The sequence below is a fragment of the Ovis aries genome, chromosome 14, assembly GCF_016772045.2.
Source record: "Ovis aries strain OAR_USU_Benz2616 breed Rambouillet chromosome 14, ARS-UI_Ramb_v3.0, whole genome shotgun sequence".
In the NCBI taxonomy this organism is placed as follows: domain Eukaryota; kingdom Metazoa; phylum Chordata; class Mammalia; order Artiodactyla; family Bovidae; genus Ovis; species Ovis aries.
The window spans coordinates 62,941,429-62,965,465 of NC_056067.1; the positions used below are offsets into that span (position 1 = coordinate 62,941,429).

General features: G+C 55.3%; 2 protein-coding genes across 3 annotated transcripts in view; one reads left to right on the plus strand and one right to left on the minus strand.

Moving 5' to 3' along the window:
- The first annotated feature begins 172 nt into the window (after positions 1-172).
- On the plus strand, positions 173-7,214 carry TMEM150B (transmembrane protein 150B). The gene is made up of 7 exons (XM_004015423.6): positions 173-232; positions 579-654; positions 1,436-1,495; positions 1,566-1,633; positions 1,806-1,933; positions 3,789-3,972; positions 6,567-7,214. Exons 2-7 carry the CDS (start codon positions 587-589, stop codon positions 6,764-6,766), a joined length of 708 nt encoding a protein of 235 aa, XP_004015472.4. The 5' UTR covers positions 173-232; positions 579-586; the 3' UTR covers positions 6,767-7,214.
- Positions 6,873-24,037, minus strand: part of BRSK1 (BR serine/threonine kinase 1) — a 21,208-nt gene continuing 4,043 nt past the window's right edge. For both annotated transcript variants that reach the window (XM_027978786.3, XM_027978787.2), the window contains 16 exons: positions 23,680-23,820; positions 20,316-20,432; positions 20,204-20,237; positions 20,044-20,112; positions 18,396-18,542; positions 16,662-16,693; positions 16,211-16,381; positions 15,135-15,232; positions 14,760-14,919; positions 14,496-14,556; positions 13,662-14,028; positions 13,143-13,191; positions 12,927-13,050; positions 12,017-12,212; positions 8,893-8,982; positions 6,873-7,560 (listed from right to left, as the gene is read on the minus strand). In XM_027978786.3, coding sequence (XP_027834587.1) covers positions 7,403-7,560; positions 8,893-8,982; positions 12,017-12,212; positions 12,927-13,050; positions 13,143-13,191; positions 13,662-14,028; positions 14,496-14,556; positions 14,760-14,919; positions 15,135-15,232; positions 16,211-16,381; positions 16,662-16,693; positions 18,396-18,542; positions 20,044-20,112; positions 20,204-20,237; positions 20,316-20,432; positions 23,680-23,820 — 2,014 coding nt within the window. In that variant the 3' untranslated portion in view covers positions 6,873-7,402. The remainder of the gene's footprint in view (positions 7,561-8,892; positions 8,983-12,016; positions 12,213-12,926; positions 13,051-13,142; positions 13,192-13,661; positions 14,029-14,495; positions 14,557-14,759; positions 14,920-15,134; positions 15,233-16,210; positions 16,382-16,661; positions 16,694-18,395; positions 18,543-20,043; positions 20,113-20,203; positions 20,238-20,315; positions 20,433-23,679; positions 23,821-24,037) is intronic.

A 24,037-nucleotide genomic window follows, 5' to 3' on the forward strand; every position in this document is an offset into this window, starting at 1 on the left:
AGGAGGGGAGCTGGAGGGCCCGCTCCGTCCCGAGACCGAAACTGCAGTTAGTTTGCGGGTGAAGTCCCTGGACGGCAGAGGTCACCCTCTTGACCTGCCAGTGTCCTGCTGGCGTTCGATCGTGGACTTTGGCTCTGCCGGGGCGCTGACAGTCCCGCCTCCACCGCTCAGCCTTCTTCCCCAAACTCTCACGCGGCCCCAGGACCGAGAGAACCTGAGAGAGCCTGGACCGGTGAGCACTTGGCACAGGGGTGAGGGGGTGGGGGGGGAGCAGAGGTTGGCAGTTGAGGAGGGGCTGGAGAGACTCAAGAGCTGGGTGGGGGCAGGACAGCTAAGAGATACTGGGACATCAGGATAAAGGACCGTGCCAAAAAAAAAAAAAAAAAGCGAAAGTGCCCCAAGCACAGAGCTGGTGTTATCATTCTGAACACTTACACACTATTCATGCCTGGGAGCCAAAGAGGGCCTCAAAGACAGTCCCAGAATACGACACACCTAAACCCTTAGGGCTGACTCCTCACCTGAGACAGACGCAGAGGCAGTGTTGACCTCAGTCCCTTCCCTCTCCTCCCCTGCAGACCCCGGCATGTGGGGATACTTGTCTCTGCTGCCCATGTGCCTGGCCTTCTGGGCTATTGCTGGCATCTGGACCGTGTGAGTGTGTGTCTGTGTTCTTCCATTTATTTACTTATGTTAGGCTGTGCTGGGTCCTGGCTGCTGTCCGCGGGCTTTCTCTAGCTGCCGTGAGCGGGGGACTCTTCCTCCTGGTGGCAGCTCTGGCTGCAGAGCGCCGGCTCTAGGTGCTTGGGCTTCAGTAGTTGCAGCAGGCTCAGGAGGTGTGGCGCACCCTCGGGTTTTGTCCCCGGCAGCAGGCGGGATCTGCTGAGACCAAAGAGGGAACCCCCCGCGTCCCCAGCGTGGGCAGGCAGATGCCCATCCACTGTGCCACCAGGGTACGGACTGTGTGAGTGTTAGAGGCAGGAGACATGCCTGCGTCTGAGCCAGGAAGGGCTGAGGGACTGGACCTCCGGGTCTGAGCAGGGAGGGACTGCCGGTCTGGACCCCTGGGTCTGAGGGGGGAGGGGCCGGGAGGCTGGACCCCGGGGTCTAAGGAGGAGGGGTTGGGGGCCTGGACCCCGGGGTCTGGAGGAGGGGCTGAGGGCCTGGACCCCCAGGTCTGGGGAGGAGGGACTGGGGGTTTGGACCCCCCGGTCTGAGGGAGGAAGAGTGGGATCTGGACCCCGGGTCTGGAGGAGGGGCTGGGGGCCTGGACCCCCAGGTCTGGGGAGGAGGGGCTGGGGGTCTGGACCCCCGGGTCTGGAGGAGGGGCTGGTCTCTTGGGCCTGAGAGAAGGAGCATAGAGCCTGGGTTTGTGCTGGAAACAGAAAGAAAAGCGTCTTGGCAAGCCCTTGGCTCACCTTGCGCCCCCCACCAGGTTCTCGCTGGCTGTGGTTAACAAGGCCGTGAACCTCACCGACGGCTTCCCCTACATCAGGTAATCACGGCACCGGCAGGGAGGCCGGGATCGGGAGGGAGCAAGGAGGTGAGCCTTTATCTCCCCCCAGTGTGTGTGGAAACGTGCCCCCCCAGAGCTGCATCTTCAGCCAGGTGCTCAACGTCGGAGCCGCTTCGGGTAAACGCTCTGCGCACCTTTCCTGCGGTGCTAGCCCCGCCCAGCCAGGACCGTCGGTGTCCCTGCCTCCTCCGCCCACCCCCAAATCCTGGAGTTGGGCTCCCACCCCTGGACCCACGCCCTACCCCCAAGTCTGGGGCTCCCGTCTCCCACCCACTTCCTCTCCTCCCAGCTGCCTGGATCTGCATTCTCCGTTACTACCAGCTTCGGGACTGGGGCGTCCGAAAGTGGCATAACCAGGTGATCCTGTGGACGGGGCTCCTCTGTGCCTTGGGCACCTCCATAGTGGGCAATTTCCAGGTGAGACGGAGTAGGCCAGCCCGCCTGAGTGTGGGACTACAACTCCCAGCATCCCCCGGGGCGCAGAGTCCTCATCGAGGAGGGCTGCTTCCCGCACGGCCTCCTGGGACTTGTATTTCTCTGTGGCTCTCAGGCCGTGGAGGCAGTGATGAGGTCCGCTCTCTAGCGTAGGAGGCTCTTTGTAGTCATTCCGTGGACCCCTAGGAGTCTGGGGTCATTCTCTGCCGTACCTCTCCGTTTAATGATGAAATTTCTCAGTTCTCTCTCTCTCTTTTTTTTTTTTTTTTGGCTGCACCGCTCGGCTTAACTAAGGATACTAGTTCCCAGACCAATGGAACCCAGACCCTTGGGACAGCAGGGAGTCCTGACCGCTGGACTGCCCTGTGGATGGGTGCTCACTCTGTAGGAGGCCCTAGCTTTGCCTTGTGCTGGGTCATTTTAATCCATCCCCACAAGAACTCCAGGGAGGTTCTTTTTGGTCAAATGCCAGAGATATTTCTTCATTATCAGGTTCTTGGTGGTCAGAGATGAACCCAGATTCCTTGACTCTTAGAGCCCACATACTTAACCACGAAGCTCAGCAGGTATTGGTAGAATAAGTAGATGGGCGAGTGATAGGAGAAATCTTTCTTATTTACCCCATCATTTTATTTTTCTATTGTGGTTACCTCTGACACCAAACTTCTCTTACCAAAGGGCCAGGGAAGCTACGGTGTTTAGACAAGAGCTGCCTACAACTTAGTAAAAATTCCACATCATATTTGCATAGCAAGTCATTCACTCGCTGATGTATTCCCGTGTTCCTTAGCCTTTCTTTTTCTACAATCATTGTTGCCCTCCACTCAGAAGCCTTCCTGTTTTTCTTTTCCGGCCACTCCACTTGGCACGCAGGATCTTAGTTCCCCACCGGGGACTGAACCTGTGCCCCCACTGAAAGAAGTGAAAGTATTAGTCACTCAGTCCTGTCAGACTCTGTGCGACCCCTTGGACTGTAGCCCGCCAGGCTCCTCTGTCCATGGGGTTCTCCCGGCAAGAATACTGGAATGGGTAGCCGTTCCCTTCTCCAGGGATCAAACCCTGGTTTCCTTCATTGCAGGCAGATTCGTTACCTTCTAAGCCACCAGGACAGGCCAGGAAGTGCTAAGGCCTAACCAATGAACCACCAGGGAATTCTCCGGAAGCCTCTTTTAGACATTTTCTCCTAATCATCCCTTCACCCATGAAATATTTCATATTAAAATTTTTAATATAATACAAATGATATCAGTAAAGCACAAACCATTGCAATGTTTAAGATTTTTTTTTTTAGCCTCCAGGAACCAATTTTTACCCCCTTAGTGGCAATAATCTGCTCTCTCCTCCCAAGGCTGAGAATGAAGTATTTATTCTCCTAATATTTGTGAGTCTCTACTATGCCTCTCAGGTGGTGCTAGTGGTAAAGAACTCACTTGCCAATGCAGGAGACACAAGAGATGGGGCTTAGATCCCTGGGTTGGGAAGATCCCCTGGAGGAGGGCATGGCAATCCACTCCTGTATTCTTGCCTGAAAAATCCCATGGTCAGAGGAGCTTGGTGAGTTACAGTCCATGGGGTCGCAAAGAGTTAGACAGGACTGAAGCCACTTAGGACGCACCATGTGCCAGGCGCTGTTTTAGGGATAGAGGCGCCAGCAGGAAACAGCAACTTTAAATGGGGGGCCCTCGTGGGTGCAGCGGACAATGAACAGCCAGTGCGAGGAACCAACACGCCTGTCACTGAGTATGGCAGGCAGTCTTCCGGCACAGCTGGTGGAGGTGGGCCCAGCCCCTGGCTCTCTGCACGTCCGCCCCTCAAATCTGCGCCCTCCGCCTCCCAGGAGAAGAATCAGCGGTCCACACACCTGACAGGCGCCTTCCTGGCCTTCTTCGTGGGAATCTTATACTTCTGGCTGCAGCTCTTCCTCTCCTGGCGGATGAAGAACCTGCCCCAGCCTGGGGCTCCCTGGATCGGGCCACTCCGCCTGGTGCTCTGCAGCGCCTGCTTTGTCCTCGAGGTGGCCAGTATCCTTCCCTGGAGTGAGGGTGGCTCTCCGATGGGGTGGGTCTGCCGTGCCGTCCTGGGCGCCCCTTCCTTCCTCAGCCTCGGTCTCCCTGCGGGCGGCGTTACAGAGGATTCTCAGCGAGTCCCGGGTCTGCGGGCGTGCTGCCTGGGTTGGAATCCACCACCTCAGTGTACTAGCTGGGGGTGGGTGGCGGACTCCTCTTCTTTCCTAACTTCCTGGTGCTTCAGGTTCCTCATCTATCAAATGAAGGTGATGGTAAGGAATGTGAGGAGTGAAGGAGCATGTGAGGTGCTTAGATGGGTGCCTGGCACAGAACAGGTAAACAGTCAATATTGTGACTGTGCCCTAGTGCTCCGTCGTGTCTGACTCTTTGTGATCCCCGTGGACTGTAGCCCCAGGCTCCTCTGTGCATGGGATTCTCCAGGCAATACTGGAGTGGGTTGGCATGCCCTCCTCTGGGGGACCTTCCCGTCCCAGGGGTCGAACCTGCGTCTCTTAGGTATTTGCAGGCCACTAGCGCCTCCTGGGAAGCCACGCTAGCAGCTTGAAATGGTGGAGGTGGCTGTGGTTTCTCCCCCAGAAACAGATGTGTGTTACAAATTTGAGCTGGTTGTCACACGTTTACCAGCACTCCTCTGGGTAGAACCTCGACTCCAACCCACTTCTGACTCACCCCAGAACCCACCAGATCGCCACACCTTTGGGCGAGCCAAACCAGTCTCGGAGCCTCAGTTTCCATATCTGTGGAATGGCCTTGCCTTTATCAGAACAGTGATTGCTATTGATTAGCAGAGTGCCCTGAGGGAGAGCGGGCGGGGTCAACCCTGGAGATGGCTGCCCCCTGTGGGGGCGGGTGGGAAGGGGTGCCCAAGAGGTCATTGGCATCCGGAAGAGGCCGGGGGGAACCAGCGAGGCCCTGGGTGGGCTGCCCTCAGTGGATCCCTTCAGAGACTTGGATCCACTTTCCCAGCAAATTGGAGGTGGTGATCCAGTTTCCCAGAGCAGTGGATTGGATCCCGTGAAACGGGCAGGAAGGGCTGGCTCCTGAACTCAGCCTTCTTCAACTGCTGCTGCAGAACCAGCACAGGTCCTCTGCAGGGGCGGGTGAAACTGACCACGAGGTCCAGGAGGCCCTTCTCAAACCCCGCCTGTGCTCATGATCTGTTTGGCTACAGGGTCCTCGTCCAAGGGCCCCAAACATCCCTTGACTGTGGGGGAGGGGGAGATAGGACCGTAAGATGGTCAGCTGCGCGTGGTAGGGGCTGGATAGCCATGGAGGGGTCTGAGACCCGCTGTGCTCTGAGCTGGTCTTGCAGAACTAGCCTGCGTTGGGAGGTTGGTGCAGGGTCGGGGGACTGCCTCTTCATGTACGTGGTTGCGGGGGAGCGGGGGGATGGGAGAGGGAAGCTGCCCAGGGGAGGCGATAAAGCTGCTGCCAGGCCGAGGTCAGGCTCTCCAGTGAGGGGTTACAGGCTTGGGCTTCTGCCTGAGGGCAACAGGGAGCCCCAGAAAGCTTGTGAGCAGGAGAGGGCCGGGGTCAGCACTTGTGTTTGGGGGCACACACTTTGTCTGAGGATCAGTGGGGCTAGAGGATGGTACTGGCCTTCCTCACTGTCTAAAAACCCTTGAATGAATGAAATGATGTCTAGTCTGATCTAGGAGGGGTGAGTCGGAGCTGGGTTGGCCGAGGGGAAGAGTGCTTCAGTGAGGCGGGCAGTGGTCCCAGAAAATGAGGGGCGACTCTGCCAGGCCGGAGCTGGGGGGGTGTGTTGGCCAGTGGTCACAGAACCATTTTATAAACAGCTGGGACTGCGGAGCTGGAGAAGGGACAAGGCTGGGCAGTAGAGACACCAGACCAGAAAGAGATGAGCAAGACAGACAAGACTTGAGGTGACCAGCTGGCCAGGGGTGGAGATGGGAGGGGGTAAAGGCGATTCCCAAGGGCCTGCTGGGGCACGGGAATGGATGGGGTTGTCATGGAGGTGGGGGCACCCGGAAAGAGGAAGAGTTTAGGAAGAAGGCTCTGGAGTGAGTAGGAGGGGCCTATAAGCCACCGGTGGGGGGAGAAAGTTGCAAGCACAGGCCGCCAGGCAAGGTTAACTGTAGTGTCAGTCGCTCAGTCGTGTCCGACTCTGTGACCCTGCGGACCCGCCAGGCTCCTCCATCCATGGGGATTCTCCAGGCAAGAATACTGGAGTGGTTGTCACTCCCTCCTCCAGGAGATCTTCCCAACCCAGGGACTGAAGCCGGGTTTCCCACATTGCAGGTGGATTCTTTACCGTCTGAGCCCCCATGAGGCCGGAGGGTGTCTTTAGGACACCGTGTGGTGTTGGAGGCAGGAGCATTTTTGAGACAGTGGGAATGCTGCCGCAAACGGGAGGAAAGTGCAATGGGAAATATTTGGGAAGCGGCTGGAGACAGAGGGGAGACAAGGAGGGCCCCCTTGAGAGTGTCTGGGAGGAGTTGCCGAGGAGGGGGGAGGCTGTTGGGTGAGAGGGGCTGCTCCTGCCGAGCAGGTAGGGTGTGTCGGGGCGGGCGCCCTGCCGGCTCTGGCTCCTCCCTGTGGCCGTGCGCCCTTGACCCTGGCCCCAGTGGTCGTCCTGCACTCCTGGTCTATGCGCTCCGTCTCGGCCATCTGCGAGTGGGTCGTCGCCATGCTGCTGTTCATCCTCTTCGGCCTCCTTGCCGTGGACTTCTCTCGCCTGGACGGCTGCACCCTGTGTCTCCAGCCGGACTCTGGCAGCCTCCGCCCCCCGCCGGACTCCCCCACCTCCCTGCACGTCCAGCTGTGAACAGCTGTCCAGCCAGCAGCGTCCTCACACCTCCTGTCCCTGCCATCTGGTTCCGCCCCTGCAGTTGGGGCCACCCAGGAAGCGAGAGGCCAAGGCCAGCCAGCCATCCCTGATCAAGGATATTTATTATTATTATTATTGTTAATTTTTTGTTGTTGCTACCGCCGGCGGAATCAGAGACACGGACGCAGGCAGGATCACGCGAAATCAGAATTCCTTCCGGAGAGCAAATCGGTACAGAAGGTCATGGGGGCAGAGGCAGAGGACTGGGGGGCGGGGGGCCCAGGAAGGGGGAGTTGGGCACACGAGGACAGACGGCCCTGTCTGTCCGGATCTGCTAAGCCACCCCAACCAGCCCCCATCCCTCCCCCACCCCACCCCGCAGAGAGATTGATCAATAAATAAAATAATAAATTAATCAATAAATAAAATAGAAACGGCTCCCCCACCCGCAGTCCCCCCAGAAACCCCCCCTCGTTGGGCATGGCCCCCGGAGACCCATCCCCGAAGGGCAGGGCCGGGTGTGTCGTGTTTCCCCCCTCCCCACATATGCCTTGGGGCCTATTTACAGATTCACAGTTGGGGGGCAGGGAAGGGGGGTGGAGGGGGCGCCCCTCCTTCCCCGGCCCCCTGGGGTCAGGGCAGGGGGCTCCCGTTGGTGGCCAGGAGCTTCTTGTCCTTAGGGGGGCCTCGGCGGGGAGAGCTGGTCAGCTCCGGGTCTGGGCGGCCAGGCGCGGGCTGCAGGCTTCGGGGCGGGGTCCCAGCAGGCCGGGTCTGGGCGCCATTCTTCTCGTCTGTGCGGGAGGAAGCGGTCCGGCCTCAGGAAGGGCTGCCAAACCTCTGGTGGTGAGGGGGCGGGGGGCAACTGCCAGGGCTCACGCCAGCCACCACGAGGCCTGCCTGCCTGCCCTGCACCAACAGGGCGCAGCCCTCCAGCCTGGGGTCTTGGAGACCAGACCAAGCCCCAGGGAGTCCTGGCGGGCCCAGCTCAGGAGACAGCCCCAGAGACTCTGATTAATGAGACTTTCCAAGGCCCCGGATTGTGGCCAAAGCGCCCCCTTCCCTTCGGTACCCTTGGGGAGCCCCCAGCAGGTTGTTCTGGCTCTCCCAGCAGCGCCTGCATGACTGGGGCAACTTTCTGTGGGACCAGACTGGGCCACTGGCCAGACTTGGCCAGGGCTGGTTCCCAGTGGTCAGGCAGCAGTTTCCATAGGGCCCAAAACAAGAGCTGAGGTCCCGTACCAGAGAACACCCCTTAAGAGACACTAACCGCTGGAGGTCTTCCTGCCATAGCAGCCCACAGGGCTGCCCCTCCCTGGGGCTGTCGGAGGTCCCCGCACTGCCCCACTCCCCTTAGAAGGCACGAGTCTCGGACCCCAGGGCCCCGTGGGCCCTACACCTCTGAAGCTGTCCCCTTTAAGGGACTTTGGTTGCCAAGGCACCTTTCCTCGGCAGCCAGGTCTAGAGAGGTTCAGTGGGCCTTCCTGGCTTCTGGTTGCCCTGGAGAAGCAGACTAACGGGGCAGAATTCCTCTACCTGCCTACTGGGGCGGCCCTCCACTTGGGGTTAGCCCCATTTGTCTGTGTGGGACCTCTGACCTCCAGGGCTGTGTGATAATAAATTGATATTGGAACCACAGAGTTTGTTTGTGACCTTGACCTCCTTGATCCCTGGTGGCTAGGGGACTCCGCTCCCGACGACCAGGGCTGGTGGGCACAGAGAAGCCCCTTCCCCCCAGAGCACAGACCTCGCCCCCTCCCAGGGAGAGGCCAGAGTCCGTGAAAGCCAGGCCCAGCAGGGTCTGCGAGACAGCGACCACCTTGTCCTGGTTTTAGCACTGAAAGTCCTCAGTGTTGGGAACCTCTCTGTCCCCAGCAGAGCAAGACAGCTGGTCACCCTCCTCCAGAACACAGTTCAGGAGCCTCCAGTGGCAGGGAGCTCCACCACCTCCAACACAGAGACCGGTGGTCCCCTTAGGGACCCCTGGAGGGCCCCTCCTTCTGTGGTGAGGCCTTCTCAGGCTTGGGAAGGTCTGGTGCCTCGCGGGTGACACAAAGCCCCTGCAGCACTTGGCCACCGGAAGTGCCCCCTCTGCCCCGCCGCCCTGCCCCCGCGGGCGCTCCCACCTGCCAAGGCCTGTACAGACGGCTGGTCGTGTGTGCTCAGCAGTTGGGCCTGGATGGTCTCCACCACCCGCTTGAACCGGCGGCTGGGACCTGTAAGGGCCAGGGCAACAGACCGATGAAGCAAGATCCATATTTTCCGGCAAGAGTGGAAAAAATTCAAACACGACAAATTTTCTCCGCCCGTTTGGGCCTCCTCCGCCCTCCTTGGTGTGTATCTATCATGCGCCTGCACTGAGCACACCTGCTTAGGAGGCGACCTTCTTAACCCTGACAATGACCCACGATCCATGACCCGCTCTGCACCTGGATCGTGCAAACCGTCAGTAACACGCCATTTCCCGTAGGGCTCTCTGTCTCACAAACGCATATAGCGGCGCATGGACCGCTCCCGAGCGGAACAGCTCTCAGACTTCCTGAGCGGCTACTCCCGGCTTATAGTGCTGTTTGACTCCAGTAAAATTTTCCATTTTTTTTCTTCTTTTAAAAGACTTATTTATTTTTGGCTTCACTGGGCCTTCTCTGCTGTGCATGCCTTTCCTCTAGTTTCAGGGGGCGGGGGCCCCTCTCTAGTTGTGGTCCTCAATGCAGAGGTTTCTTTGGTTGCAGAGCCCGGGCTCAGTAGTTGTGGCAGACTGGCCTACCTGCTCCGCGGCAAGTGGGATCCTCCCGGAACAGGGATTGAACCTGTGTTCCGGGCACGGGCAGGCAAATTCTCAACCACTCGACTGCCAGGGAAGTCCCTCCATTTTTTTCTTTAATCAACAGATTCATCTTTTCATCTGCCGTGCTGGCCTAACTGGCCAGATATGACAGGCACCCACCAGAGGGCACCGGGAGTCCGCCGGAACCAGAGCTAAGAAGCCCCGACGGGCTTCTCGGTACTTCTCAGGTGTTCTGATGAGCTCTCCTGCTACCCAGCTCTCACTGTTTGACTGATGATCCTGAAAATTTTATTTGCACTGTTTTCACTTAAGGCTTGAAATCTGAAGGGGCTCCAGTGCATTTCCTAGGCAGGACCTGGGTGTCTGGGCAAGAGGCCCAGGGAAACATAACTGGCTGGGTTTTTGTTAAATTTGACTTAAATTCAAAATTGAACAAGTTGCTATATAGTCTGAAAAGAAACTTTTGCTAGTGAAGTGAGAGACTGAGTTATTCAGCTCTTAATGATACCAGGCAGGGCCCTGTGGGGCTCCTGGGCACAAAGACTTTCTGGGCCCACATTTCTCTGATTACAGAAAACAGCCTTCATTCAGCCTCCATGACCTTCCCTGAGTTCCAAGGGGCCGATTCAAGCAGTGGTTAATTAGGGAAGGGAGGCGGTGTGAGACCTGGGAGAAACAAGCAGTCAAGAGCAGCCTTGGGGGCTTCCCCGGTGGTCCAGTGCTTTAGAATCCACCTTACCGGGCAGGGGTCCATTTGATCCCTGGTCTGGGAGATCCCACAGGCTACGGAGCAACTAAGCCTGTGTGCCACAACTACGGAGGTCCGCAAGCCCTCGAGCCTGTGCTCCGAAACAAAAGACGCCATCACAGTGAGGAGTCAGAGGACCACAGGCAGCGAGCAACTAGAGAAAGCCCACGCACAGCAACAAAGACCCAGCGCAGCCAAAAAACAGTTTTTAATTAAAAATCTTAAAAAGTCGAAAAAAGTAACCCAGGTAATTCCTGGCTGGATTCAGAAGCAGCACGCAGGCAATTTGCCACAGTGCCCTCAGAAAGTTGCTTAGATCATATTTCATATCTGAATTAGGCTACGAAATTAATAATGGGAAATTGCGCCTCAAAGGCCAAACAGCTCCCATACAGACAGCCACTGATGGGAATACCAGCTGGGCTTATGTATGCTTGCAACTACTTAATTGGGAATTAAAGGAAATCCTGCCCTGAAATAGCCAACATAGGGCTTTTCAGCACCCTAAAACGGATTTTTCACACACAGTTAAAAGCCTGCAGTCTCCTGGACCTCTGCCTGCAGGGTGTACTGGAAACAACAGTGGTAAGAGTTTTTCCCTCTTAAAAATTAGGTTAGCAGGGAAAATATTTGTAGGGCTAGCTTCTTGGATCTTTCAGATTGGAAAAACTTCTAAACTGTAAAATTTTAGAGAGCTCTCATCACATTTTCCTATTTTCATTCGTATGCAGAAGCCCCCAAAGTTTTCCAAATTCCAAGAATGTCTCATTGAGGGATTTCCCCGGTGCTATCAGTGGTTAAGAATCCGCCTGCCAACGCAGAGGACACGGGTTCAATCCCTAGTTGGGGAACTAAGATTCCACGTGCATCGGAGCAAGGCCTGAGCCAGGACAGCACAACCAGAGTTCAAGTGCAGCAACAAGGATCCCGTGTGTTGCAACTAAAGCCTGACAAAGCTACATAAACAAGCACACGAATACTGAAAAGTAATTTTTTTAAATGTAAAAAGTAAACTGAAAATTAAAGGCAAGGTAACTCTGAAAGAGAGAACAAGAGGGAGATAGGTGATCTGAATCCAACCTCTTTTGTAACTGTTGGGTTTTACTTTACTGTAACTGACTCCTGCCTGAAATTTTGAAATGGAAACTATTGGCAGTCTATTGGTGCATCTGTATGCATCGATATGCGTGTGTTGTAGGTGTGTGTTACGGCCAAAATTAATCTGTAAATGAATTCTATTTATTGGCTTACAGGAAAATAGGCACTTACGTAAATGCTCAGAAAGGGAAAAGAAAATAACCCTAAGGACTTTCAGGTTTGCATGAACTGGGAAACATTCAGGATAGCATTAACACCTGGTACTAAATTTAGGTTAAGTTTGTTGCATTAATTAATACAGACATGTTTTTAGAGTCATCAACATTAAGCATAATATTTTTATTGTATCTAGGCTTCAAATAAATAAGATCTTATTCCTGTCACAAAGTTTGTCAGCAAGAAAAATAACTAGATGTGATGAAACTTTTCAGTAAATAAAACAGACATAAATCAGTGCCGTTAAGTAAACTCTTTTGGAATAACTGTGTCTGGGGAAGGGCTGTCTAAACTAGTCTCTTCAGATTTGATAAGCTGAAACTTTAGAGGACTGCTGCCCTCCACTGTCTTGCGCATCCCGCACACCAGGCTGGGGGCAGCCGCGGCCCAGGACACTTACCAGAGAGGAGCGTGAAGGTGACAGAGTAGATGCCGCCCCCGCTGCTGTCCCGCCTGGGGGAGGGTTCTGGACCCTCCGAGGAGCTGATGTCCACCTGGAAGCGGACGGGCTTCTGGAAGACGGAGGGGCCACCGCTGGCCTTGTACTCAGCCCTGAAGCTGGTCTGTGACAGCACGCTGTGACTGAGGCTGGGGATCTGAGAGGGGCGGACACAAGAGGAAGGGGTGATTTCAGAGACCCGACTCCAAGGTACAGGTGGGCAGCCCTTGATCAGCTCTGGCCCAGGAAATACCAATCCCCTGAGCCACCAGGGGGAAAGGATAACAGAAGAGGCATTGGGGGGCCCCACTGCCTGCTGGGATTTGTAGTGTTCTCTATCTTATAAACAGAGCATCAGAAAAATCACTGAGCTACTGAATCCCATGTTAATATGGACTTTCACATCTGGTGCCAGCCCCAGGCCTGAGGACCACATTAAATGAATTCCTTCGTTCCTCCACAAACCCTGCCCAAAGTCACATCTGTCTCAGAAACGTTAAGCCCATGAGCCCCTAGGGCAAAGAATCACAGGACCCAGTGGACAACCCCAGAGTCCACTAAAAAAAGTATTGGATAGTTCCTTTGCCAATCTCTGATCTGGTGGTAGCGGAATGGCAACTCACTAGTCCTCAGTGGAGGCTAACATGCAGGGAATAGTAATTCTGTCTCCTATTTCTCACTTCCAGGCCTCAGGGCGCTATATACCTGCCTCCATGTACTCACAGTGACCACCCCCAACTCTGGCTAGAAAGCTACAAATCCCATGAGCCCCAGGGGGAACTCAGGCCAGCACTAAGGAGGTGAACCCCACAGGCTGCTGGGATTTGTAGTTCTGTGGAAGCCAGGGTGCATGGGGACCCAGGCCCCTCACCGACAGGAAGGCATGGACAATGTCCGCTTTGATGCTGCTGAGAGGTTTATCCTTTAGCACGAGGAATATTTGTTCTTCTTTGTCCAAGGAGATGAAGTTCCCGAACCAAGAGCGTTTTGCCAGCCTGAGTGGGAGCAGATAGGTTGGAGGTAGGTTGGGAGGAGGCTAAGGGAATCGCCCCTCCGTCCCCTCTCTTCCCTTCCCTGTCAGACTCACTCTGGAGAGGACTCTGGCGTCAAACTGGACATCTCCTCGGCAGTGGGGACTGGGGAAGAGAGAGCAAGGTCAACACGTGTCCATCACCTGGTGCCCAGCACACAGACCAGCAGGGACCTCCACCCAGGGATTCCAGACCCCAGAGTCTGTTCACGTCCCAGCAGTTAAACCCCAAAAAGATCGCACGCTGCGTGACGTTCTCTCCAGGGCTGTGGCCCCTGGTTGAGCCACACCTTCTGGGGTTGGGGCTTGCTAGCCATGAGCCAATGGGAAGGTGAGTAGGAGCACTGATCGGGCGTGTCCTTCCAACGAGCTCCTCCTCCAGAGTTGGAGGCCCGACCTGCCTCTACCCAACATCTTAATCTCTGCTCCCAACAGCACCTTCTCATAGGTCTTGGGAGTCCAGGCCCCCAGCCTGGTTCTTCCTGGGGACCCAGATGTTAGACCCCAGCCCCCACCCACATTAGAACTCAGGAGTCCACGTCCCCAGCCCCTTCAGCCTCAAAGGGCAGCCCGTACCCTGCATCTTGCGCCGGTGAAAGCGGGGGGAGCCCAGGAAACTGTTGCGGATGGAGTTGAGACGACTCCTCCAGGCAGCTCCTCCGACTCCGCCGCCGGGGCTGGGGGGCGGCGTTGTCCCTGGGGTCCCAGTGGGGCTGGCCCGGGGCGTGTGCAGGGGCGAGTGCAAAGGGGTCCCCCCGGAGGAGCGCGGGGAGCCTGGGGGGCCAGGCAGGGGTGTGGAGCGGGCACTAGGGGGCGGGGGCTGCTCCCCGGCGCCCCCACCCCTGGGGCCCCGAGAAGGCAGCGTCTGCGTTTTGGAAGTCGGTGAGCCCCCAGCCCTAGCCTCATCTCCAGTAGGCTCCGGCGAGAAGGAAAAGACCGGACTCTGTAGAGCAGTGGCGTACAGTGAGAGAGCGGACTACAACTCCCAGGACACCCTAGGAGCCCCCCAGGCACACACATACAGGGGTGTACCCCAAAGCATGATGGAACTTGTAGTCCAAGTATTTCCCCAACACCCCCACCCCCACTCCCATTGTTGAGCTGGGCAGGGACTTTTTTATGGTCAGGAACTGTAAACCCAGCAGTGCCAAGAACAGAATAGGTGCTCAACTAACTGGTTAAATGAATAAATAGGACCCTTCAGGCACACTGAAAACCCAACCCTGTTAACCTGGGAAACGGTCAGTCAGTGGACTGAAATACTAACGAGGCCTCGGGTCTTTGGCTCTTCTGGGACAAGGAGGCAATGTCCCAGGACTTCATGGGAATTATAATTTCTGCTGCTTCGGCTTTGTTCCACAGGGTCTTCACTCCCTTACCCCCCTTAATCCATCTGGGACCTGGCCTTACCCTTGGGCTGCTCAGGGGACTGGACGACAGACCCGTGGAGGCTCCACTGACGCTACGGGATCTGAAAAGAATCAGGCGGGAGGGTTTCGGAAGGCTCAGTGCCTTTTCCCTTCCACACTCCTGCAAGATGAGGAGGTGAGGCCCAGAGAGGGGAGGAGGCTTGTCCCAGTCACATGGCACCTCTGAGGTGGGTGCAGCATTGGAGCCCTGAGCTCTCTCTCCACCCAGGGCTGTGCGTTTCAGTGGAGGGGCGGGGGCTCCCACCTCTGGCTGTGCTGGGCCATCTCCAGGGCCCGTCGAGTGGGCACCGGGGAGCCACCACCCCCAGCATCTGTGATGCTCAGGACTTCCATGGACTTCCGCTCTGGCCGCCGCTTCCCGTGACGGCTCAGCATGGGGGAATCCACACGCTTCCGAGGCGGGTCTGCGGGCCGAGAGTATCATCCCGATCAGAGGGTGCACTGGAATAGCTGGGCATGACACTCGTACAGACGTGGAAACAGGCTCAGAGTGGAGAGGGGCTTTGACCAGGGTCTCAGGGCAAGTCAGGGAATCTAAAGTTAGAAGCTCAAGGCCTGCAGCCCCTCCGTCCCTCCCTCGGGAATCTGGGGTCTGGACTCCCCGGCCTGCCCTTCTCACCAACATCATTCCGGGGAGGCAGGTCCTGATCCTCACAGCTGGGGTACCGTTCCTTCCGATCCAAAAGCAGGTAGTATATCATCTTCTCTTGGTTCTCCCTGTGGGGGGTGGGGGCAGGAGAGCACTGGGGTCAGAGGTCAGGTCCCAGCGTTAGTCTCATCCCCTCCTTGTGTCTGTGGCTCTGTGGGGCTCCGTGCATCAGGCTCTCTGTCCATGGCTCCATTTTCTATCAACAGGGTTGGTCCCTTCGTCCCAGTATATATCTCAGCCTCACTTTACTTAATGATATAAAAATGATGCTAATGCGGCTCCTTTCCTCCCTTGAAATCTCTGATGTTAGTACTTGGATCTGAAGTTCTGTGTTTCTATAGGAGGTTTTCTGAGAGACTGTATTCTTGTATTTAAGGCTTCCCTGGTGGTGCAGAGGTTAAAGCGTCTGCCTGCAATGTGGGAGACCTGGGTTCAATCCCTGGGTCGGGCAGATACCCTGGAGAAGGAAATAGCAACCCACTCCAGTATTCTTGCCTGGAGAATCCCATGGATGGAGGAGCTTGGTGGGCTACAGTCCACGGGGTCGCAAAGGGTCGGACACTACTGAGCGACTTCACTTTCACTTTCAATGTGGCTCAGTTAGTAACATCTGCCAGCAATGCAGGACACCCAGGTTCAATATCTAGATGGGGAAGATCCCCTGGAGAACGGCAACCTACGCCAGTATTCTGGCCTGGAGAATGCCATGGATGGAGGAGCTTGGCGGGCTGCAGTCCACGGGGTCGCAAAGGGTCGGACACCACTGAACAACTAACACTTTGACTTGAACACCTGAGCACCTGCTACATGTAAGCACTGTGTGAGGCACTGAGTTGTCCTCAGCACCTGTTCGGTTTTTGGCATCGTTTCTTCTCCCCACTGGTCCTACCACCCACCTCCGCCTGGCTCCCCCTGGAACAGCTCCACGGCCCTTCCAGTGGCCAGGCCTCCCCAGGAGGGTCTCTGTCTGTGGGTGCCCGGCAGACTGCGGGGGGACCCCCTCACCCCACGTGGCCAGGGTGTCTACCAGGATCGGGGGGTCTTACTCTTCACTGCGCAGCTCCCGGTGCAGCCGCTCGCGGTCCCTGAAGCAGCCCAGTGACGCCATGCTCTCCAGGACATCCGGGTCCAGCTCTCCGTTTGACGGCAGGCTCCGCATGGCCACACGGCGGCCCGGGGCTGGCTCCAGGCACGGATCCGGCTCGTGTTTCCCACCCCTGGAGAGGAGAAGAATCATAGGGAACCGGGCGTCTCCTACGTCTCCTAAAGCGGAGGCTCTGGGGTCCCCCGTCCCAGCCTGCTCCTTTATTGGGAACCCCGGAGTCAGGGCCCCAGCACACCTCCACCTCAGATCCAGGAGTCCAGACCCCCAGCCCCTCCTCATTCAGGACCCTTGGCACCCCGCTCCCTAGCGGGCTCTCCTACTTTGGGGGCCCTTGATATTTGGGGTCCTCTCCTTCCCCCTAGGACCCAGTTCTCCAGTTCCCTCATACTCACAGGTACCAGGGGTGTTTCTGAATTTGCTCCAGCTGTGAGGGGCGTGGTTGGTAGAGAAGCAGAAGTGAGGTCGTTTGAACACAGCACGTGCGCAATTAAAGTTGCCTAGGTGGCGTTGGGGGGTCCCTAACGCGCCCCGCAAAGGGCGGGCAGCACGCCGGCTCATGTCTCCCCCTAGTGGCGCAGGGGCGACTTGCCACACACCACACCAGTGGCGCAGCCTGACTATTGCGGAGGGCGGGGGCGGGGAGGGGGCTGGCTACATCTCTCGCATGCGCATGCGCAGTGGCATCCTGCCCACGCTCCACACCGCCTTGCAAGGGCCAGTATGCGCATGCGCCCTCCCAAGTTGGGGGGTGGTATGTGTTTTTTTTTTTTTTTTTTGGTGTGGGGTGTGTCAGTGTGTCAGTGTGTTTGTCCAGTATGCACATGCGGCCTCTCGCGTATGTGTCTGTGTGTGTGGTGGGTGTGTGTGTCCACTATGCACATGCATCCTCTTGCATGTGTGTGTGTGTGTGTGTAGTGTGGTGTGGTTGTGTGTCTACTATGCACGTGTCCTCTCATGTTTGTGTGTGTGTCTGTGTATGTGTGTCTGTCTCTGTGTATGTGTGTGTGTGTGTGTGGTGTGGTGTGTGTGTCTGTGTGCATATGTGTGTGGTATGGTGTGTGTCCACTACGCACATGCGTTTGTGTGTGTGTGATGTGGTGTGGTGTGTCTACTATGTACATGCATCCTCTCATGTTTGTGTGTGTGTGTGTGTGTGGTGTGCTGTGGTGTGTGTGTCTGGTGTGGTGTGGTGTGTGTCCACTATGCACATGCATCCTCTTGCGTTTGTGTGTGTGTGTGGTGTTTGTATGCATGTGTGTGTGTGGTGTGGTGTGTCTATTATGCACGTGTCCTCTCATGTTTGTGGGTGTGGTGTGGTGTGGTGTGTGTGTGTGTCTGGTGTGGTGTGGTGTGTCCACTATGCACATGCGTCCTCTCATGTTTGTGTGTGTGTCTGTGTGCGTGTGTGTTGTGTGTCCACTATGCACGAGTCCTCTCATGATTGTGTGTGTGTGTGTGTCTGGTGTGGTGTGGTGTGTCTACTATGCACATGCGTCCTCTCATGTTTGTGTGTGTGTGTGTGTCTGGTGTGGTGTGGTGTGTCCACTATGCACATGCGTCCTCTCATGTTTGTGTGTGTGTGTGTCTGTGTGTGTGGTGTGGTGTGGTGTGTCCACTATGCACATGCGTCCTCTCGTGTTTGTGTGTGTGTCTGTGTGTGTGTGGTGTGGTGTGGTGTGTGTCCACTATGCACATGCGTCCTCTCGTGTTTGTGTGTGTGTCTGTGTGTGTGTGGTGTGGTGTGGTGTGTGTCCACTATGCACATGCGTCCTCTTGCGTTTGTGTGTATGTCTGGTGTGGTATGTCTACTATGCACATGCGTCCTCTCATGTGTGTGTCTGGTGTGGTGTGGTGTGTCCACTATGCACAAGCGTCTTCTCGCGTGTGTGTGTGTGTGTGTGTGTGTGTGCGTGTGGTGTGGTGTGTGCATGTTGTGTGTGGTGTTTCCTCCTCCCCAGTCTGGAGTGGCAGGTGGGCAGGACCCAGGATGGGGCTCAGCCCGCAGCCCCGCTCCCAGCTGCTGCCTCGGGGGTGGAGGGCCGGGTCCTGGAAACCTGTCCCCATGGCTGCCCCGGGGACTCTGTCCCCCCCTCCCACCGGCCCTCCACGCCCGTCCCCCAACTCACGCTGAGCCTCTTCTCGGGCTCCACTTCAATCATCCCCCGCAGCAGGCTCTGGCAGTCTGGAGGGATGAAGTGGGGCATGTGGAAGACGCCCCGTTTCACCTTCTCCAGCAGCTGGCGGAGGTTGTCGTCGTCGAAGGGCAGAGCCCCCTGCATGAGGAATGACAGGACCCCTGACACACAGAGCTCAGCGTATGCCAGACGAGTGCCTAAGCGCTTTACACACAGTGACACGGTCAGGCCTCGCCACAAGCCCCGGGAGGTGGGGAGCTGTCTCCACTTTGCAGATGGGGAAACTGAGGCACGGAGGCATCCAGCCATTTGCACAAGACCGCCTGGCTCTGAAGTGGCAGAGCAGTGATTTGGCAATGGGCGGTGTGTCCAGCACCTAAAAGGCTGTGGCTGCAGCTTGGAGCCTGTCCTTTAAAAACACGCTTCTCCCCAGGTTAGAGAGGGTAGGTAATCTTCATTCATTCAACAAGGACCGAGCCTCCGTTACACGTCGGGGATCCAGGGGTGAACAAAGCAAGCCCCTGACAGCCTGCTGCTCACACCCAGAGTGGGAGAGGCTGGTGACGGAGCAAACAGCCCTACAGTGACCGGGTGCCTGAGGCGACACTAGACTGGGCTAGGCAGACCAGACTGAGCGAGGGCTGTGGGGATCTGGGGGTGCAGCAAGTTGAGTGGTGGCCCCCCAGGATGCCTGTCTACCTGGAACCTCAGAATGTGACCCTGTTTACAATTACATCTCTGCAGATGTAATTCATGGAGGATCTGGAGGTGACCTCCTCCAGGCTTTTGGGAAGGGGGCCCTAAATCCAGTGCCTGGAAGAGGTGGGGCGAGCACAGAGACACCCTTCAAGGACTTACACACACAATGACAGCTCTGTTAACCTCCAGGGAGTAGACAGCCTCCTGCTGGGAAATCTGACCTCATGGCGGGAGGGAGGGGGCCCCGGGGAGGCCTCCTGGAAGGGCGATGATTGAGCTGAGAGGTACAAGAACTCTAGTGTTAACCAGGTGAGCAACAGGGCCGGCAGGGACAAGACAGTAGGTGCAAAGGCCCTGTGGTCGGAGCTCACGTTCCCCAGTTTGGTTCTATTAACCCACTTGTTGTTCAGTCACTGTCACGTCTGACTCTTTGTGACTCCGTGGAGTGTAGTCCACCAGTCTCCTCTGTCCATGGAGTTTCCCAGGCAAGAATACTGGAGTGGGTAGCCATTTCCTTCTCCAGGGGAATCTTCCCGGGCCAGGGATCGAACCTGTGTCTCTTGCAGGGGCAGGTGGATTCTTGACCACTGATCCACCAGGGAAGCCCCTTATTAATCCCTACGATATTGTAACACCCTAGGATCAGTTAGTAAGCAGCTGCTCGCCCGAGTGCTCCAAGTCCTCCTGGCCTCGCCATCCCTTCCCAGGGGACCCTCCAGACTTTCTCACGGTTCTGTGACCGGATGGTTACCTCCAGGCACAGAGAGGGGCGCCCCCGGGATTTTGCTCTGTTGGTAAATACCCCCCCCCACATCTTCCTGGTACCAGTTAAATATCTGGGAGACAACCCCTGAGTTGAGGGCAGAAGTAGATATTCTGTGCTTCCAGCAGGCAGAGGACTGTTCTAGAAATGGGGCAGGAGGGGCAAGGACGGCCTTACCACGAGCAGGGCAAAGAGGATGACTCCGCAGCTCCACATGTCAGCCCGGCGGCCGTCGTACTTCTCGCCCTGGGAGGAGAAGGGCCGGCTCTGACGCTCACCTCTCCCGGGCCCCCAACCCCTGCCCGCTCCTCTCCCCCTCTGCCCGCCCCTCGCTCACCTTAATCACCTCCGGGCACGCATAGTGGGGGGACCTGAGGGACAGAGGGCGTGTGAGCCTCTGGCGGGCTTCTACCCGCTCCCTGGGGCGCAGGTGGCGGGCCCCCACTCACCCACAGCTGGTCTCCAGAAGGCTGTCCCCCACTTGCAGGGACGCCATGCCAAAGTCTGCAATGCGGATGTTGTTTTTCTCGTCCAGAAGCAGGTTCTCGGGCTTCAGGTCTCTGTGGCTGAGACAGGATGGTGGGGCTCAGGCCTCCGCCCTCTTCCCAGAGTCTGAGGACCAACCCCCCACCCCACCCCCACTCACTGTTTCTCAGAGGGGGATCGTGTCTGGCAACTTCTAGTTAGGGACCTTTGCAAACACGCCCCAAAGCAGAGACAAGAATATACAAAGCCCCATGCACCCACCCACTAGCTTCACCCGTTATCAGCTCGAGGCGCATCTCCTCTAATCTCCACCCCTACATACGCTCTCCTTCCCACACTGGATGATTATGCAGGAGACCTCCAGACGGTGTATCATTTTATCCACAGATATTTGAATACGTGCGAAGTGATCTTTCTTTGAGGTAAGCAGGCCTGGTACTGAGCTGGCTCTTAAAATATTCAAATATTTCAGGGCTTCCCTGGTGGCTCAGTGGTAAAGAATCCACTGCCAATGCAGGAGACTGGAGTCGGATCTCTGAGCCGGGAAGATCCCATGTGCCGCGGAGCAACTAAGCCCCTGGGCCACAGCTGTGCAGCCTGAGCTCTGGAGCCAGAAGGGGCAGCTCCTGAAGCCCGCACGCCCCGGAGCCCATGCTCCACAGCACGAGGAGCCACCGGAGTGGGAAGCTCTCCCAGCGCGACTAGAGAGGCGCCACCGCGCCACAACCAGGGAAAAGCCCGTGCAGCCACCAAACCCCGCACATCCAAAAGCAAACAACATTTTTTGAAAAATTCAAATATTTCAGGAAATTCCCTGGTGGTCCAGTGGTTAGGACTCTCGGCTTCCACTGTAGGGAACAGAGGTTGAATTCCCCGATCAGGGAACTAAGATGCCACGTGGCCCAGCCAGAAACAAAACAAAAATCAAATATTTCAATACTGAATAAGTAAAAAAAAAAAATACTGTCAACTAAAGCCCATCATTGCTTCCTCCTTCGCCCCCACCCCCCACCCCCTATCCTGGGACAAACTCCTCAGGATATAAGGGTTAATGATGTCCCCAGGGAGGTGGGGCAGAAGGTTTTATAGTTTCTGTTGGAAGAGGTCCTTAACTGGGTCAGACTTGATAAATTTGTTGACTCTCGCCCCCTGGAGGCCAGTGTCTTTAATGTCAGAGTCCTGACACTTCTCAATAGCGAGGTGTTGACAATTTAAATGGGCTGCCTTTTCATCACCAAGCTTTGGTCCTAGGTCTCAGCCCCCTCAGCCTGATCCTTACCCCATCTCCAATACCATATCCCAGAGAGGGAGGTGTGCAAACAACCGAGGCTGAAAGATGATCTGGAGGCATCTATTTTGCACCTTAATTAATCATTAAAATGCTGCATATTGAATATCTTGTTTTGAGAGCTGAAAAGCAATTCAATGAGGAAAGGAAGATCTTTTCATACGGACGTCCTTATGCCAAAAAAAAAAAAAAGACCTTCAGCCTTTACTCTCCACCATATACAAAAATTAATTTGAAATGGACCTCAAGCCTAAATGTAAGAGCCAAAACTACACAACTTCTAGAAGAATACATCCGAGGAAACCTTATGACTTTGAGCTAGGCAAATATTTCTTTCTTTCTTTTTTTTTTTGGCCACATCCCATGGCATGTGGGATCTCAGTTTCCCAAGCAGGGATCTATCCAGTGTGCCCTGCTGTGGAAACACGGAGTTTTAACCACTGGACTGCCAGGGAGGTCCTTGGGCAAATATTTCTAAAATAGGACAGAAAAAGCATGAATTGTAAAAGGAAAAAAACCCCAACAAACTGGCTTCATCAAAATGTGAAACCTTTGCTTTTCAGAAGGTATTGTTATAAAAATGCAAAAGCATGTCACAAACTGGGAGAAATTACTTGAAAAAAATAATGCATTTGATAAAAAGATTTGTTCTTAGAATAAGTAACTCTTGGGAGTTATTCCTAGAGTCATCCCTCATTCCTGGAATAAAGAACTCTTACAGCTCAATAATAGAAAGATAAATAACTCAATTAAAAATGGGCAAAGGATCTGAACAGACATTTCTCCAAGGAAGATATACAAACGGCCAATAAGCACATGAAAGGATGCTCAACATCATTAGCCATCAGGGAAATGCACATCAAAACCACAGTGAGATACCACTTCACACCCACTTGGATATGTAGAATCAAAAAGTCAGATAATAACAAGTGTTGGCAAGAGATTAGAACCCTCAGAGACTGCTGGTGGGGATGCTGAATGACACAGCTGCTTTGGAAAATGGGCTGGTACTTTATTTATTTTTTGGCACGTCTTTAAAAGGCTAAATATAGAGTTCCCATATGACCCAACAATTCTGTTGTTGTTTAGTTGCTAAGTTGTATCCAACTCTTTTATGACCCCATGGATTGTATCCTGACAGGCTCTTCTGTCCATGGGATTTTCCAGGCAAGAATACTGGAGTGGGTTGCCATTTCCTTTTCAAGGGATCTTCCCAAGCCAGGGATTGAACCTCATCTCCTGCTTAGCAGGCTGATTCCATACTATTGAGCCACCTTGGAAGCCCTCCCCAACAATTCTGATCCTAGGTATGTACTCAAGAGAATTGAAAACATAGGTCACAGACCAAAACTTGTATGTAAATATTCATATGTCCACATTATTCATTATATCCAGAAACAAGAAACGACCAGCATGTTCACCAACTGGTAAGTGGGTAAGCAAAATATGGGAGAGCCATAAAATGGAATATTACTCAGTAGTGAAAAGGAATGGTTGAACCTTGAAAGGATTTTGCTAAGTGAAAGAAGCCAGCCCCGAAAGACCACACTGATAGGAAATGTCCAGAACAGGTAAATCCACAGAGACAGGAAGTAGATTAGTGGTTACCCAAGGCTGGGGATGGGGGGAGGTGACTGCTTAATGGGTACAGGGTAATGATTTTTGGGGTGATGAAATGTTCTAAAATTACACAGTAGTGATGCATGTTAATGCAAATATACTCAAAACTACCGAATTGTACGCTCTGAAGGGTGGAGTTCATGCTGTAAGAAGCTTTTTTGTTTCTTTTGGTTTTTTTGCCACACAGCGCAGCTGGCATGATCTTCGTTCCCTGACCAGGGATCGAACCTGTGCCCCCTGCAGCGGAAGCATGGAGTCCCACCGGACCGCCAGGGAATTCCCTATGACGTGTGACTTACGTCTCAATTTTGGAAAAGCAGGCTGCAGCACTCTGGCTTCCAGTCACTCTGCTATGCGCTCCCAAGGGCCTGCCCGCTGGGTAATGCTTGTCCCAGCCTCCCCTCAAGCTGCCCCCTCACCAGATGGAGTAGCTGTGGCAGAAGTCCAGTGCCGACACGATCTGGCGGAAGAACTTCCGGGCCTCCTTGGGGGTCAGTCTCCCCTTCTTCACCAGGTAGTCGAACAGCTCACCTCCAGACACGTGCTCCAGAACCAGGTACCTGGGGGACGTGGAGGGGGCAGAGGGCTGGAAGGGGCATGTGGAGGACCAAAGAGCCTGACCTCCTCCTTCCAAAAGTACAAGCCCTCAATGCCATTGGCCCTGGAGGCAGAGGACCCCAATTCCCATGAGTCCCCGGGAGGAGGCGGCTCCAATTTCCACTGGCCTCTGGGAAGCAGAAACTCAATTCCCATTAGCCCTGGCCAGCATGTCAATTT

Coding starts and splice junctions, on each gene's coding strand:
- TMEM150B (XM_004015423.6), top strand. CDS start 587: ATGTGGGGATACTTGTCTCTGCTGCCCATGTGCCTGGCCTTCTGGGCT. Junction 1,496..1,565: donor GACGGCTTCCCCTACATCAG/GTAATCACGGCA, acceptor ATCTCCCCCCAG/TGTGTGTGGAAACGTGCCCC. Junction 1,934..3,788: donor CCATAGTGGGCAATTTCCAG/GTGAGACGGAGT, acceptor TCCGCCTCCCAG/GAGAAGAATCAGCGGTCCAC.